Genomic DNA, 18072 nt, shown 5'->3' on the forward strand with positions numbered 1-18072 from the left:
TGTTGATGTAAATTGAGAAGAGCGTGGGGCTTAGGATTGAGCCTTGGGTACTCCCTTGGTGACAGGCAGTGGCTGTGACAGCAGATGTTTTGACTTTATACACTGCAGTCTTTGAGAGAGGTAGTTAGAAAACCAGGCCAAAGACCCATCAGAGACACCAATACTCCTTAGCCAACCCACAAGAATGGAATGGTCTTCCGTATCAAAAGCTTTGGCCAAGTCAATAAAAATAGCAGCACAATATTGCTTAGAATCAAGGGCAATGGTGACATCATTTAGGACTTTTAAGGTTGCAGTGACACAACCTGAGCGGAAACCAGATTGCATTCCAGAGATAATATCATAGACATCAAGAAAGCCAGTCAGTTGATTATTGACACATTTTCCCAATACTTTTGATAAACAGGGCAAGATAGAAATTGGCCTATAACCGTTAGGAACAGCTTGATCTCCCCCTTTTAAATAAAGAATGCACTGTGGCTGCCTTCCAAGCAATGAGAACCTCCCCAGAGAGGAGAGACAGGTTAAAAAGCTCAGAGATGGGGCCTCCCGGGTCTGTAGGCCTCCCGGGTCTGTAGTGATGCTTGAGGCATCACTACAGACCCAGGTTCGATCCCAGGCTGTGTCACAACCGGCCGTGACCTGGAGTCCAATAGGGCGGCGCACAATTAGCCCAGCGTCGTCCGGGTTAGGGGAGGGTTTGGCCGGGGGGGGGGCTTTACTTGGCTCATTGCGCTCTAGCGACTCCTTGTGGCGGGCCGGGTGCCTGCGGGCTGACTTCTGTCGTCAGTTGAACAGTGTTTCCTCCGACAGATTGGTGCAGCTGGCTTCCGGGTTAAGTGGGCGGGTGTTAAGGAGCGCGGTTTGGTGGGTCATGTTTCAGAGTACACATGACTCAACCTTCGCCTCTCTCGAGCCCGTTGGGGAGTTGCAGCGATGAGACAAGATCGTAATTGGGGAGAAAAAGGGGGTAAAAAAACTAAAAAAACTAAAGAAGAAGAAGTTTAAGGAGCTTTTTTAGCACCTCAGACTCAGTGACCGCCTGCAGGGAGAAACTGTGTAGCGGGGCAGGGGAAAAAGAGGGAGGAGCATCGGTGCTAGTCGCAGTAGAAGGGCTGGGAGATGAGGAAATGTTGAACGGGCAGGGAGGTATGGCTGAGTCAAATAGCGAATCCTGACTTAATGAAGTGGTGATTAAAGAGCTCAGCTATGTGCAGCTTGTCAGTAACAACCACATCATCAACATTAAGGGACATGGGCAGCTGTGAGGAGGAGGGTTTATTCTCCAGGTCTTTCACCGTTTTACAGAACTTCTTGGGGTTAGACCCACAGAGAGAGAAGTGCTCCTTAAAGTAACTAACTTTGGCCTTCCAGATAGCCTGAGTGCACCTATTTCTCATTTGCCTGAACAACAGCCAGTCAGTCTGAGTATTTGTGTGCAGAGCCTTTCGCCAAATGGTGTTCTTGAGGTGGAGTAACTCTGCCAGATCACGGTCGAACCAGGGGCTGAACCTGTTTTCAATTCAAATTTGTCTTTATGGGGGCGTGTTTGTTAAAAAATACCACTGAAAATATAAAAAAAGAAGGTCCAAGCGTCTTCGACAGAGGGGATCAAGCTGATTCTATACCAATTTACAGAGGCCAGGTCATGAATGAAGGATTGCTCATTAAAGTTGTTTAGCAAGCGTCTATGACAAATCAGGAAAGGTCGTTTAACTGAGCGGCCATTACAAACACAGGCTGTAAAACAGTGATCACTAAGGTCATTATAGAAAACACCAGACTGATACCTATCAGGATTATTTGTGAGGATAACATCAAGGAGAGTAGCCTTTTCTAGGTGTTTGGAGCCATGTCCATTGTTTTATGATTTGGTCAGGTGGTTTAAGCATGTCCCAGTTTAGGTCACCTAGCAGGACAAATTCAGACTTAGTGAAAGGGGCCAGGAGAGAGCTTAGGGCAGGTAAGGTACAGGCCGGTGCTTGGGGCTAGCCATTGTAAGTTCAAAGAGTCACTGCCCCAACAAGATAACTTGAGAGAGTAGCTCTCTATGAGTCCAGTAGGATATCAAAGTCTGAGATAAAATAAATAAATAGTTGGCCTATACTAGTTAATTAAAGCGTTTCTGAGTAAACTCACATAATAAGCTTCACAAGTTAATTAGCCTACATAATCAGTCCAAAGTCTGCGGAGTGTGTGTATGTGCGTGTGTGCTGGAGAGGGGGGAGTGTGGCGAGGGTACCTGTACCAGACGGGGAGACAGGCCAGGGCAGACCGTGAACAGATCGCCGGGTGGGATCCAAGCAGCAGTGCAGCAGGCAACGGGTGTAGGTGTTACACCGGCTTGGGAGAAGCTTTTTTCGGGAGGCTGAGTAGGAGAGGAGGCCTTCAATCTTACCAGACAGGTGTGTGGTAGAGCAGATAAAAATGTCAGATGCGAAAAGCTTGGCGAAAAACCGTGATAAAGTTGGCTTGAGTTTCGATATTTGCCAGACATTCGGGCCTTCAAACATCAATAGCTCACGAACGATTTCCTGAGATGTGGATATTCTGGAACAATATGTGGCCTGTATCGATGTTATCATTGAGCTTATGTTTGACTAGCAGATAATACATTTGTTAGATTCATTTCAGAGCAGCATCTGCTAATAGAACTGATGTATGATACAGTACATAGCATGATTTACTGCTGTGAACAGGACATTGAGATATTATTTTAACATAGCAGCTCTGTATCTGCTTGTAATTGGTTGTGAGTTCACGTGCACATGCACATTTGTGTGTGCATGTACCTTTAACATCAGTTTCGTGTCTACTAAATCTGTATAAAAATGTGTATGATCCACAGCCGGGGGTTGCTGTGGTATTGTTACAGCATGACAACAAAGCAGTGTTGTAATGTGTTAACACCATAGTAGCTTCTGTATTCCAGTGACCCTGCAGTCACCCTGTGAGGAGATGAGAGCCGTTCAGTAAGGACTATACAGGCTGTTAATCTGTTATGGCCGTCAGAGAGACTCATATTTTTAGAGCAGAATCAGGGTTTTAATGGAGTGTGAAGCACCACTATAAAACGTTTTGTTGTTCAGTGATGTTGTGGCAGCCAGGGCCTAAATGCAGCTACAGTGCACACATACACACACACACACACACACACACACACACGTCTGAGGATTCAGTGTTTCCTGGTGTGCATGTATGTGTGTGTGTTTATATGTGAGAGGTTTACCTTTGTTCCCTTTCCCTGTTCCACAAACTAGTTTTGTAATCAAAAGCTAGGCTGTTGTGTGTGTGTGTGTGTGTGTGTGTGTGTGTATAGCATGTGCACACGTGTGTGTGTGTGTGTGTGTGTGTTGGTCTCAGGCCAGAGAGCAGGTGTAATTTCCCCTGTAGTAAAACCCTACAAGCAGCAACAGGGGAGCGGGGAGCATATTACAGGTTAAACCTGCCCTGCTCTGCCCTGCTCTGCTCTGTTCCCCTGGACCACAAAGACTACACAAATTACCAAGCACACCACGACCTGTGACCACAACAGTGTGTTTGTGTGTGTGTGTGTGTGTGTGTGTGTCTGTGTGCAGAGGGAGGCTCAGAGCTGTTTCCTTCTGACCGTAAGCCTTTATTAGGGCCCAGGTCTGCTGGGGACCACAGGGCAATATTGCTTTATGTGTGCCAGCGGGGAGGTGTGTGTTAGTGTATGAAACTCCACTTACTCCTCTCTGTGTTGTACCTATGAACTTCTAACTCTAACTCAGACTTATGAACGAGGCATCAGGGGGAACCATGTCTCATAAAGATGTCTATATATGTGTTGACCTATGACCCCCAACATTGCCCTATCTTCTCATCCTGGAACACCAGGCAACCATCTAAAGAATACCTTTTTTGGGGGACCTTTTTTCTCCCTCGCTCTCTCTGACTCTACAGGACTGGTTAATTGACAACTCTCTGTCATTCTCCAGGTCTGTCTGTGCATGGCAGTGAACAGAACAGTGAACAGTGAGTTAATTGGTGATCTCATTTCCCACTAAAGGGCACTGCTGTCAATATGGAGTCATGATAAATTAACCAAAATAACACAGTGTGTGTGTGTCACCACCGCCCATGAATACAATGTCATAATGAATTAAGCCAAATAAACTCTAGGCTGATGAGGGATGGCCAGCTAACGCTCCCTCACTAAGATAACACAGAGCCAGGACTATGGGAGGCTTACACCCTGCAACACTGTGTTTGTGTGCGTGCATGCATGCGTGTGTGAGAGAGAGGGGGATAGATGTGGGATGGGGTGTGTGTGAACAGTGGGATATGGCTGGGGGTCTGAAAGCGAAGCAGAGCAGGGAGGGGGTGTCAGTCAGCCTTTTAACCTTTTTGTTACCAAATCTCCATCAGGTAAGAACTATTAGTTTCAGATCATCACTCATAAAGCGCTCACATTGATGGAGGGGAGAAGTGGAGCAGAGAGAGTCCAGGAAAGGAGGGAATAAGCAGCAGAAGAGGGGTTGAGGGGAGGAGGTAAAAGGCAGAAGGAGAAAAGGGGAGGAGGGGTGGAGGCGATGAAGAGGCTCAAATCAAATCAAATCAAATTTTATTGGCCACATGCGCCGAATACAACAGGTGCAGACATTACAGTGAAATGCTTACTTACAGCCCTTAACCAACAGTGCATTTATTTTTAACCAAAAAGTAAAAATTAAAAAGTGTTGAGAAAAAAAGAGCAGAAGTAAAATATAATAACAGTAGGGAGGCTATATATACAGGGGGGTACCGGTGCAGAGTCAGTGTGCGGGGGCACCGGCTAGTTGAGGTAGATGAAGTAATATGTACATGTGGGTAGAGTTAAAGTGACTATGCATAAATAATGAACAGAGTAGCAGCAGCGTAAAAGGATGGGGTGGGGGTGCAAATAGTCCGGGTAGCCATGATTAGCTGTTCAGGAGTCTTATGGCTTGGGGGTAGAAGCTATCCATCCTGGGGCAGACTGGCAGACCACAGGTCGTCCTCAGGAACCATGATGCTCAATCAGCTGCAACTCCATCTCCCATAAATCTCTGGGCCTGACGCTGATGTGTGTGTGTGTGTGTGTGTGCGTGTGTGTGACTGATGGATGTGGGCCATAAAGCTTTGTGGTGTGACTTATGGAGAGCAACAGAGTGAACCCTGGGTACATACCACTGCTCCAGGTTAATGTCAACGATCCCTGACAGGGAGGGAGGGAGGGAGGGGAGGCTTTGACATTACACTGGTTCACTAGGCTATAAGTGTGTTGCTGACCCAATGTTGCCTCAAGTGCAATCATTGAATAGTTATTGTCCTATAGATTTATTGTCCCATGTATCAGATGTGTAGACAAATGTACCTTTATTATTGCCCCTTTGTACACATAATTTGTGTTTTATCATTACCAAACCTTTGTCAAAGGGTGGATATTAGTAATTTAGCTTCTGGGTGAGTGTGTGTCCGTGTGTGTTTCTGTGTGTGTGTGTGTAAAGTGTACCTTCTAGCGCGTGTGTGTGTCCATGTGTGTGAACAGTGTAAGACCAAGATGAATGGCGTTCATTATGTGGCCTAATCCTAATCATAAAGCCCAGAGATGAAATGCAGACCTGGCCCGACTGAAGACACGTGCACTTCCTCATTAATGGAGTCCCATTAGGGTCATAAAGCACCAGCCCAAAACGCACAATGAAAATGCACAGTGAGGGAGGCAGGGAACTCCCAAAAGTCATTCAGGATATTGGTATGGATAGGATAGAAGATATTTGAAGGGGTGAGATGGTTTGGAGACGGGGGAATATGTACAGTATTGCTCATTTACTAAACTCAAATATTCCAAGATGGGCTTTGGGAAATGTGCTTTGTTAAGAGCTTGAAAAATACGCTAATTTAGCAAGAAAGCAAAAAAAGGGGTCAGAGACAAGACTAGTGCCCCTCTCTCTTCTCTCCCTCCTCCCTCCCCCCTCCTCCCCTCTCCTCCCCCTCTTTCATCCTTTTTCCTTCTCATTCTCCACCCTCTCCCCCTCCCTCTCCCCCCTCTCTCTCCCCCTCTCACTACAGGATCTACCTGAGGCAATGGTGTACACCTCATTCATCACCTGGGCTTGATTTCTTTGCTCTACTCTGTTGTCTCCTCTGTTGTCTCCTCTGTTGTCTCCTCTGTTGTCTCTGTTGTCTCCTCTGTTCTCTCCTCCGTTGTCTCCTCTGTTGTCTCCTCTGTTGTCTCCTCTGTCCTCTCCTCTGTTGTCTCCTCTGTTGTCTCCTCTGTTGTCTCCTCTGTTGTCTCCTCTGTTGTCTCCTCTGTTCTCTCCTCTGTTGTTGCCTCTGTTCTCTACTCTGTTCTCTCCTCTGTTGTTGCCTCTGTTCTCTACTCTGTTCTCTCCTCTGTTCTCTACTCTGTTCTCTCCTCTGTTCTCTTCTCTTTCCTCCAGTGTGAGGGAGGTAGAGATGGATGCTGCCAGTAGAGTTAATAGTGCTGTGTTACCTGGGATCAGCAGGTTTGCTGTGTTGGCGTGCTGCTCAGCCATATGGTTACCCACTGGGTGAACACTTTGATTAATGTTCCCCATAACACAATTTCTACACTTTTAGCTGATCCTGATAACAGGATCCCATCTCTCTCTTTTGCTCAGAAAACCAGGTGTTTTAATTGGCGCGTGCTTACTTCGATTTTGAAGTAATGCCGATTAAGATAAGCAGAGTAAGGTGTTTACATGACTACTGCATAATCTGCCTACTGCCATAATCAGTTTAATATCAAATTATGAATGTGCATGTAGATGTTCTCTCTCTCTCTCTCTCTCTCTCTCTCTCTCTCTCTCTCTCTCTCTCTCTCTCTCTCTCTCTCTCTCTCTCTCTCTCTCTCTCTCTCTCTCTCTCTCTGTCTCTCTCTCTCTGTCTCTCTCTCTCTGTCTGTCTGTCTCTCTCTCTCTGTCTCTCTCAGTCTCTTTCTTTCTCTCTCTCTCTCTCTGTCTCTCTCTCTTTTTCTCTCTCTCATTCTCTCAATTCAATTCAAAAGGGCTTTATTGGCATGGGAATTATATGTTTACATTGCCAAAGCAAGTGTAATAAACAATTAACAAAAGTGAGAAGAAACAAGTTTAACAACATCAACAAAAAACTTTTCGTAATTAACATTAAACACTCAAAAAGGTTTCAAAAAGATAAAGACATTTCAAGTATTATATTATGAGCTATGTACAGTGTTTTAGCAATGTGCAAATACTGTAGTTGTAGTACGAATAGTGGGGGAAGATAAATAAACAGATAAATATTGTTAGTATTTACAATGTTGTTTGTGCTCCACTGGTTGCCCTTTTCTCATGGCAACAGGTTACACATCTTGCTGCTGTGATTGCACATTGTGGTATTATCAATGTTGGATTTGTTTTCAAATTCTTTGTGGGTCTGTGTGATCTGTGGGAAATATGTATCTCTGATGTGGTCATACATTCGTCACGAGGTTAGGAAGTGCAGCATTTTGTGGACAGTGTGCACATATCCTGGCTTCTCTTGATAGGGCAGGTCTGCCTATGGCGACCTCTCTCAACAGCAAGGCTATAGGGTCTCTCTCTCTCTAACTCCATCTTTGTCTCTCTCCCTTTATTTATATCCGTCTTAAACTCAATCATGCTGTTTATGCTTATACACAGAACAAACTCTACTTTATGTCACAGTGAGAGGAGACCAACAGAGAGAGGGAAAGACATACAGAGGCAGACAGGAAAAGACAGAGAGAAACTGGTCGTAGATGTGTGTAAATGGCCTGTACAGTACATTTGATTACACTTACACACACACACACACACACAGTCAGGTAGGCGGCTGTGCTGCGGTCGAAGCAGTAACGAGGAGGTGAACAGATGCTGGACTCTCAATATCAGTACGGCAGAGTGTGTGTGTGTATCTGTGTATTACCCTAGCAGAGTTCAGCCATGAGACAGCACTAACAGGACAGGGACCTCTCAAGTGAGCCATTTACTACTGCAAATTACACTAAATAACATTCTCTCAGAGAGTGTGTGTTGAGCAACTATACGAGGTGTGTGAAGTCGTTACGTGCCTACATTTGCTCCTGAGGAGCAGAGGGACGATGTCTCCATTGACACCTAAATGAACCATCCTCACACAGGGTCAGAAGTTGATACTTGTTCTTCTCTTCTCTCTCTCCTGGTATAATGAGACATTACCACAGCAGAAACAATATGCAGATGCTCTGTTATTTTGGATCATCCATTATCACCAGACATATGCTTTGTTCTGCCCTCTGTTTTATAGCCTGTTCCCACTAGATGTGTATTTTGGTCTTCCTCAGTCATGTTAAGTGCTGCCATTCCCTAGCTCCTGGATGAGGCCCAGAGGGCCCCTAGTGAGACCAGGGGCTGGGAATGGGCTATCTGCCCCAGCCGGAGGTGCCCAAGGTGAGCCGTGAGGCTCAGTAAATCTCCCTGATTGCCCTGTGTGCTGGTGGTGGAATGGGGGTGGTACCGAGGTGGCCAGTCCTCCATAGAGGCTGTTTGACATGCAAATGGTGACTATAACTTAGAGGTAATGGAGACCTGTACTCACCTCTGTAGTTGACCTGCAAGATACACTTTAGGTATAGCACTACACACACACACATGCAAGTGCAACTATTCAAATAATAGGCTCCTAGGATTGTGGGATATTACTAGAGGTAAATCTATTCTTCACATCCTCTAGATCCAGGAGAACAGATGGACACAGGGAAGTGAGGGAGGACAGTAGCGGAGAGGTGGAATGAACAGTGGAGGAGAAATAGAAGGAGTAATTGTGCAGTCCTTTGCTGAATAGTTCTGTGGGTGCAGATTTAAATCCCTCCTATTATTTTAATCATCTGCCTTTTACTGCGGCTACTCGGATCATTTGTTTGCCAACCGGGTTATTTGGAGAGGGAGGCTCGCGGGTAATTTCATGCTACGGAGCATCTCTACCTATAAGTTAATGAGGAAAGGACTGTTGTTTCCACTAGTACAGGACACTGCTCAGTGGTGTAAAGTACTTAAGTAAAAATACTTTAAAGTACTACTTAAGTAGTTTGTTGGGATATCTGTACTTTACTATTTATATTTTTGACAACTTTTACTTTTACTCCACTACATTCCTAAAGAAAATAATGTACTTTTTACTCCATACATTTTCCCTGACATCCAAAAGTACTCGTTACATTTTGAATACTTAGCAGGACAGGACAATTGTCAAATTCACAGACTTATCAAGAGACATCCCTGGTCATCCCTACTGCCTCTGATCTGGTGGACTCACTAAACACACATGCTTCATTTGTAAATTATGTCTGAGTGTTAGAGTGTGCCCCTGGCTATCCGTAAATTAAATAAACAAGAAAATCGTGATGCCTGGCTTGCTAAGTATAAGTAATGTGAAATGATTTTATACTTTTACATTTGATACTTAAGTATATTTTTGCAATTACATTTACTTTCGATACTTAAGTATATTTAAAACCAAATACTTTTACACTTTTACTCAAGTAGTATTTTACTGAGTGACTTTCACTTTTACTTGAGTCATTTTCTATTAAGGTATCTTTACTTTTACTCAAGTATGACAATTTTCCACCACTGACATTGCTAAGAGGAGACCAACTTATTGAAGTTTAGTTGACAATTGAAAAAAAACATAGCAATGAACATGCACAATATAAATAATTGACGTTGACAATAAAGTGCATGGCAGGGAAGGACAGAGTAATCCGTGCGGCCCAGCCCAAATCAATCAACACAGAGCCTGATTACATTAAGATGTGAGACTATAGACTAGCCTGACCAACTCTGCAGCGCAACGCACTGTCCTGGGAGATGATAGGCCCTTTTAATGTAGTTACACCTCTACCGAGGAGACAGAGAGATGGAGGGATAGAGAGATGGAGGGATGAGGTGTCCCTCCGCCTCGCACCACCCGTAGCCTCTCCTCTCCTACTTTGCTGTCTTTCTCTAATTCATTTGTCCCTCTGTTCCCAGGCGAAGGTATCATCTCCCTGTAAATTGAATGAGGCTGCATGAATTAAAACAATAACACAATTTGTTGACAAGGCATGGTTTATTCCCTGTCAGACTCTGGTCCACTGACAGTCTGGGGCTGAATGACCCCTGACCTTCTTCTGGGTCATGTGACTCATCTATTACATTGTTCCATGAGCTACTCTGTGGTTCACATCAGGAGAGAGGAGATTAAGGACACATGAGGAGAATACATTTATACAAAACACTATATAACACGTTATAAGGCCTTATGTGTCCCACAATCAGGTGTTTGAGCTGCAGTGGCACTTAATCAGGGAAGGAAATAAAGTGAGCTTGTGTAACCCAAAGAAAGAGAACACACACTCATTCATTTTTATTTCCTGGCTAAACTATTGTGAGAATAGAAAATGCTAAGCAGTTTAGATTAGAATGTTCCTAAACAAAAGAGAGTTTAATCAAAGTGGTTCCAGAACCCTGCAGATAGCAGAACATTCCCTCATCAAAATACCAATTATTACATTATTCAGATCAAAGACCTCCATGGATCATAATGGCTGGATCCTTTTCTTATTCAATTGTTACACTTGTGTTTTTATGATGCACACACAAAGCAGAGCAATACACCAAATCAAAGGGACTTTGTATGTATGAGTGTGTGTGTTTGTGTTAGATTGCCAGCCCTTAAGTTACTGTGATGACAAAGCATGCACATCTTTTGGAAGATGTTGAAACCCACTAATTCGGGACAAAGCAATCACGAGGCAAACGAGCACTTGAAAATAGCAAGTGAAGCATATTGCTGACACTCTCACAAAGAGAAAGTTTGTGTGAAGTGAAGGGGTGTCTTGTAGTTTGTGACTTTTGTTATCTAGCCTAGACATAATCAGCATCTAAAGCTGTGTGTCTGCCGTCCGCCCCACCACCAAAGCCCTCTGCAGAATTGCAAAATAAGCTGGGTGTAAATATGTGATTGCTAGTGTTTATTGTGAGATGTGGAATATTACAGAGCAATATGGATCACATTAAGACCCTGGTTGTTAGGGTATTGCTAACACAGAAGACACGCACGGCGGGAAAACCTGCACCGTCTGCAAATCTTACGGAGAAAGGAGGGAGAAGAATATAAGTGAGGAGAGGAAGGGAGGGAGGGAGAGAGATGGAGGGATAAGATGGGTGTGGGGAGAGGGGGAGGAAGAGAAGAGGAGGAGAGAAAATAGTCTCTGGATGTCTGGATGATAATAACTGCAACTTATTTCAGTCTCTATCACTTTCTGATGCAAATCTAATGCTGCACTGAAGTAGAAAGAGAAATATGCTAGGGGGATGAGAGAGGGAGGAGAGGGCGAGTTGAATTTAATAAAGAGGAATGAAGGTTTATGTGGCCGTCCTATACTGATATTTTAGACACACTTACAACTACAGTGAGCTCCAAAAGTATTGGAACAGTGACCATGTCTTGTTGTTGTTTTGGCTCTGTACTCCAGCACTTTGTATTTGAAATGATACATTGACTATGAGGTTAAAGTGCAGACTGTCAGCTTTAATTTGATGGTATTTTTTATCCACATCCAGAAAGTTTCAGTGCACAAATATCATACCCCCCCCCCCCAAAAAAAAAAATATATACTAACCTCCCCTGTTATTGTAATGGTTATAGGTTAGCATGTCTTGGGGGTGTAATATTTGTGCGTCTGTAACTTTGTCACTCATCATTATTCTCCTGATATGGATGAAAATTACAGTCTGCACTTTAACCTCATAGTCATTGTGTCATTTCAAATCCAAAGTGATGGAGTACAGAGCCAAAATAATCAAAAATGTGTCACTGTCCCAAATTATTTTGGAGCTCACTGTATTTTAGATAAACACAGATCAAGAGGTATGATTGTTACTTAATCAAATCAGGAACTTTTTGTCAAGAACTTTTAATCAAATATTTGTCAAGTGTCTAAAAAGAAAACAAATCCTCACTTTTACACTTTTACACTTTCATGTTTGGGTGTGACTTTTTCTTTATTCTCGTGTGTGTGTGTGTGTGTGTGTGCGTGTGCATGTGCAACTGCGGCTATTTGTGTGTTAAATCTGATCTGTTCCTTAGGCCCCATGGCCCTACTGTCTGCATCCGAAAAGCAAACTCTGCAAATATGTTGACCTCCCTGTCCTCTTCATTTCCCCATCTCTCTCTCTCTCTCTCTCTCTCTCTCTCTCTCTCTCTCTCTCTCTCTCTCTCTCCCCTCCTCTTTCTTTCTTTCTTTCTTTCTTTCCTGTCCAGTAGTTCCAGTTTAACCAGAGGATAAAGAAGCATACCGTCTTTCCTCTTTAGAGACGACCAACAGACCTCTCTGTCTCAGACCTCTCCTCCAGTCCCTCCTCTGTCCAGAGAGACAGAGAGGGTAATAGGAATTGTACTATTCTAAGACATACTAATAGCCTATATCTGTCCTGATGTATCTTTCTTCCAGTGGCCTCTCAGAAGGACTGTTCTCTTGTTAAAGTGACTGAAACAACTATAATATGGTTGTATGTCATCTCCCAGTAGACTAGCCCAGGCCAGGCCTGGTATATAGTGGTGATTATTCACCAGACTAGCAGCTGGAGATGTCTCTCTGGAATCACAGGAACAGACACCGCTAAAACCCACACTGCTCACACCGCTGAACTCTCCTGTCAGAGATAGTAACTTCTCTTTTTTCCACTTTTCCTCTCTCTTTCTATTGTCTCTCTCTCACTTTTTCTCTCTCTGTCTCTCTGAACACAGTTTACATCACTTGAATTAACAAATTAAAGCTTTAATTAATTAATGTGTTACAGTCGTAACTGCAGGGTTTACCAACGGACCCTGTGTGGTGCTAATGCTTTGGAGAACATCAAGTACTTAACTATGGCCCTTTGTTCAGAGCAAAGGTGTGTGTGTGTGTGTGTGTGAGCTGCTCTCCTGTGTGTCTGTGTTGAGAGTGTCAGCACGTACGGTATTTCATTCTCCATGTTCCTAATCTGGAAAATCATCCCGTGTCCTTCCTTCACCTTTCCCATATCGGCTACACAGTCGCTTGATTTGTAACGTGATTTCAGGAAAGGGAGAACCTGTAGATTACCCTGCTTTCATTAGGTGGAAAAACCCTGTCTGTGTCAGACAGGGAAGAAATCAATTGAAAACAGACTTAACTGGAGGAAATTGCATATTCTGCCTGTATGTGCTGAACAGGCACTTTCCCCTTCCTCACCAGAGACTGGCCTCACTAGTAATTGTGATGTGTGTGTGTGTGTGTGTGTGTGTGTGTGATGGGGGTGTATAGGACAGACAAAGGGAGCTCAGTACTTAGACGCAGGTCTTAAGTTGGAGACGCAGCCAGGTGGAGAGGGGTGTGTATGTGACGCAGCCAGGTGGAGAGGAGATTGGTGGGTATTTATGAAGGAACGTCATCATTCTGACAGGATGATTTATGACCAGTTCATGCTGCCGTTTCCCTCCTCCCTCCTCCCACCTTTTCTCTTTCTCTTTCTACCCAAAATATATATCTCTGATCAAATACAGTCTTAAAAGCTGATGACCAGTTTAGAGTGATGTGGTCAGGACAAGGTCATGGAGCTTTTATTCTGCTTCTCCAGTCCATCCAGGCTGAGGCTGAAGGAGTTGGCCAAAGCCAGCTCTCTTAATTGCTTTTCACATGAGGACTTCTGCACACTCACTTCCACACACAGAACTTGGTATCATTTGACTTTCTGTTATAGGTATTAACACACATCATTACTACTGTAGCTTAGAGGGATTCCCTTTTTATTATCTGCTCCTAAACGGCTTGTAAATAGTTAAATAGTTTCTTTATTTATTATATAATGTAGTTTTATATCTTCCCTTTCTCTATCTCTCCCTCATCCCCCGTCATCATACTTCTCTCCACTACACCTGAAAGGTGGTGGTGGGGGGTGTTTTTGATTTCTTAAATGTGTCCTGTGTTCTGTGGGAGTTGGTTGGCGGGGGCAGTTGAGGTGCAAGGGGCAGTACGGGGTGAGAGCAGTGAGAGGGAGCTAGTGCATTAACCCAGTGGATTATTTGCCCGTTCCACTAGCTCCATTAGGGCTTGCTTCAACACTATTAAAGGGGTCAGTGGTGTGTGTGTGTGTGGTTATTGAAGGGGTCGGTGTGTTTGTGGTTATGAAGGGGTCAGTAGAGTGGTCTAGTTCCTTATTGAACAGGAAGGGGCCCGGTCCCCTCATACCATTTCATCATTTGATTGGATGGCCACACTTATAATTGTATTATATCCCCACTCTCTTTTCTCTCTCTTTCCTCTCTCCATCCCTCCTCTCTCCCCCAAATATATATTTCTCAACACACATGGGAGGAGGTGTGTGGTACACAGTCATTTGCCTCATGTGTGGTACTAGACTGCTTTACCTTCTCTGCTTCGTCTGTGTAATGCAGGAGGGTTTGTGAAGAACCCTTCTCAGTCAAGACATTGTCTTCCTCACTTTTTTTCTGGCTTTACTCTTCCATCCCCATCCTGGTTTGCTTCCCTCTCTTTCTTTCTTTCTTTCTTTCTTTCGTTCTTTCGTTCTTTCGTTCTTTCGTTCTTTCGTTCTTTCTTTCTGTTGTGAAAGTCAAAAAGGTCATAGGGATGTTAGACAGCTGTTCTCTAGGGGAGACAGGTGGGGCGGGGGAGAGGGGGAGAGGGGGAGAGGGGGAAGGGTATGGTGGTCTGATGCTTGTGCCTTGAGTCCTCTCCATGTGGCTCTTTTGGCAGACAGACACACACAAACAGACAGACACAAAGACCATGCTCTGTCAGTCTTCTCCCAAATGGATGTCACTGACTTGGTTATCATACTGTTTTCGCTAAACCCATTAGTCATGGGGAGTGTTCAGCCAAAGTCAGAGGAATAATACTTTCAAAGTAGTATTTAACAGAAGTCCAAGGTGGTATGTAGCCATCAGCGTGTAGCCCTGTCACCCCTCCACTAGCCCCCTGGTGTAGCCTAGTCAGCTTTAGTGCAGTCAGTGTTACCAGAGCAGCTTCACTGGCTCTTACTTCCCCAACGCCCTTCAAGAGATAACGACTTGTCAGCCTCCTCGTAAAACTCCTGAACGTTTGTGTCCGCGTGTTGTCCCTCCCTCTCTTTCCCTCTTTCCTTTTTTCCCCTTCTCTCCTTCCGAACCCCGGCCATCCGTCTAATTGTTCACCTCCATCGCTTAATGCTTTTTACATGCTTTTCCCCCTCTTTCCAGGCAATAAACTTTATTTGCTTCACAAGACTTCAATCTGTATGGGGAGGGTAGGCAGGCAGGCAGGTAGGGAGAAGGAAGGAGGGAGGACCGGTAGGGTGGGAGGAGGAGGGAGGGTTAGGAGGCAGGCTGCTCACCTCCCTCTGCTGGATTTGCTATAGTAACCCCCCCCCCCCCCGTGTGTGTGTGTGTCACATTTACAGGGTCATTAAATGAGCTGATCATATCCTCTCTTATCTGTGATTAGTGTGATTAGTGCTGTGTGTAGATCATATGGAACAGATCCCCTATAATCAGACTTCTGTATTGGCCATAATCACCTCCTTAACTCTGTGTGATAGCAGCCCTGCAATGGTATATAAAAGCATCAACAGAACCATTCTGGGTCGGATCCGCTGTGGTTTGAGTAAAAAAAATAAAAATAACTCAATATACTTTAAAATGACTAAAACCAAATTGAAACTGTGTTTAAATGATAATGGACCTACATTCATACAATTTCATGACTGTCCAGCTCGCAAATAATCACTAGATATTCAGGAAGCATTGAAAATTCCAAAGTATGGATAGAGGACAAGTTTTTGCAAATTTTGACGCCAAGGAAATATAACCAGATTTCAGTGCGGCCCTCCGGACCTCGTTCAAGACCGAATGCGGCCCACAGAGCGGAGGGAGTAAGCAAAATTAAAGTTTTATTAGGGCTAATGAGACTGTGTGCGTGTGTGTGTGTGAGTGAGAGAGAGTGTGTGTATGTGAATGTATTAATACTCATAGGGGCAGTAAATGCGAGTGTAAAATGCCTGAAAAGTGTACCTCAAATGTGAAGGAGCTGTTAACCCTGGCCGTGCTTGGCTTGGCTGGTGGGTATTGTTCCATGTGTGTCCTTGCTGTGGGTGTCATGTACAGTTACTCTCCACAGAAACAGATGCATGAAGGAAAGTCGTTCCCTTATGACATTCCTGGGATAGAAATGAGATGTGGGAAAGGCTGAGGGGGAGTCGGAAGCGGAAAGTGGAGTGTTGAACACTCTTCCTGGGGTAATGTGAGCTGACAGTGTTCTCCAGGGACAGCGGGGAAAGTGTGTGTGTGTGCGTGCATCAGGAATAGCTGATATTCCCAATCCCAGACGGTGGGGATCATGGGAGTGATGTCTCTCTCTCTCCGGTGTGAGGGAGGAGTCTGACGGACGATTAGTCTGAGAGGAACACACACTTCCCTGGCTCATGCTACACACACACACGCTAAAGGTCCCATGTCTGTGTGTGCTAAATGTTATATATTATATGGAGGGCCTGAATGAACACGAGCAAACGCATGACTGCTGTTAGGGGACAGGGCTGAAGTCATGGTAATACATCTCTGACAGGATCAGCTGGGTGTGTAGACTGATCCAGTCTGATAGAGTAGATGGTGAATAGTCTGTATTCAGTGTGTAAATGCAGCTATGCATTCAGCTCTACAGTCATCTATCTTTCACCGCTTCTCTCCTCCTCTTATCTCTCCTCTCCCTGTCTACCAGCATATGGTGTGTGATGAGCTACACACGGACATACAGAACCGACAGAACCATGTTCATTTACACAGAACCATGAGCATTTGCACAGAACCATGAGCATTTACACAGAACCATGAACATTTACACAGAACCATGAACATTTACACAGAACCATGAGCATTTACGCAGAACCATGAGCATGTCAGGAGTCATCAACAGCCTGAGAGAGCTGTGAACCTGTGACATCATTCTGAGACATAACAGTGTCTGCTGTAGTTGAGCTGTGACCATAAAGTGTCATCAGATCTGGAGCCGTCTGCGTTCGGTCTGGTCTAACTCAACATCAGCAGATGTCAATCTAAATGGCTGCTTCTGACAGGGGAGGAGCTAGTGTTTGTGTCGTACTGAAACTCACAATATTGTTGATTCATGATGTTGATGAGGAGGAGGATGATGATGATGAACATATTGTGTGTTGTCTGTTCTCTCTGCAGCACAAGGCCAGGGTGGAGGCCATGATGTTGGACCTGGCCTCTCTCCGCAGTGTCAGAGAGTTCGCTGACTCCTTCAAGGCCAAGAAACTGTAAGTAACCTGTTATGTCTGTTTATTCCAAATGAGCTATTACTGTAGCAATATGAACTGCCCCAGTGTTCCACAAAAACATTCTCCATAGTCGATGTAAGACCTTTAAACAGGTTAACATTCACAAGGCCGCAGGGCCAGACGGATTACCAGGACTCATACTCGGAGCATGCGCTGACCAGCTGGCAGGTAGCTTAGTGGTTAAGAGCGTTGTGCCAGTAACCGAAAGGTCGCTGGTTCTAATCCCCGAGCCGACTAGGTGAAAAATCTGTTGATGTGCCCTTGAGCAAGGCACTTAACCCTAATTGCTCCTGTAAGTCGCTCTGGATAAGAGAGTCTGCTAAATGACTAAAATGTAAAATGTCTTCACTGACATTTTCAACCGCTCCCTGACCCAGTCTATAATACCTACAGTACGTTTCAAGTAGACCACCATAGTCCCTGTGCCCAAGAACTCCAAGGTAACCTGTCTAAATGACTATCGCCCGTAGCACTCACATCTGAAGCCATGAAATGTTTTGAAAGGCTGGTCATGGCTCACATCAACACCATCATCCCAGACACCCTGGACCCACTCCAATTCGCATACCGCCCCAACAGATCCAAAGATGACACAATCTCTATTGCACTCTACGCTGCCCTTGTTCAACTGGACAAAAGGAATATCTATGTGAAAATGCTGTTCATTGACTATAGTTCAGCGTTCAACACCATAGTGCCTTCCAAGCTCATCAGCAAGCTAAGGATCCTGGGACTGAACACCTCCCTTTGC

General features: G+C 44.6%; 1 protein-coding gene across 1 annotated transcript in view; it reads left to right on the forward strand.

Annotated features, from left to right (window-relative positions):
- Nucleotides 1–18072, forward strand: part of wwox (WW domain containing oxidoreductase) — a gene marked incomplete at its 3' end in the record, with an annotated part of 100793 nt that overhangs the window by 53569 nt on the left and 29152 nt on the right. Inside the window, exon 6 of the mRNA XM_084169255.1 lies at nt 17212–17300. Coding sequence (XP_084025381.1) covers nt 17212–17300 — 89 coding nt within the window. The remainder of the gene's footprint in view (nt 1–17211; nt 17301–18072) is intronic.

The sequence above is a fragment of the Coregonus lavaretus genome (assembly GCF_964263955.1).
Source record: "Coregonus lavaretus genome assembly, chromosome: 9".
Classification (NCBI taxonomy): Eukaryota; Metazoa; Chordata; class Actinopteri; order Salmoniformes; family Salmonidae; genus Coregonus; species Coregonus lavaretus.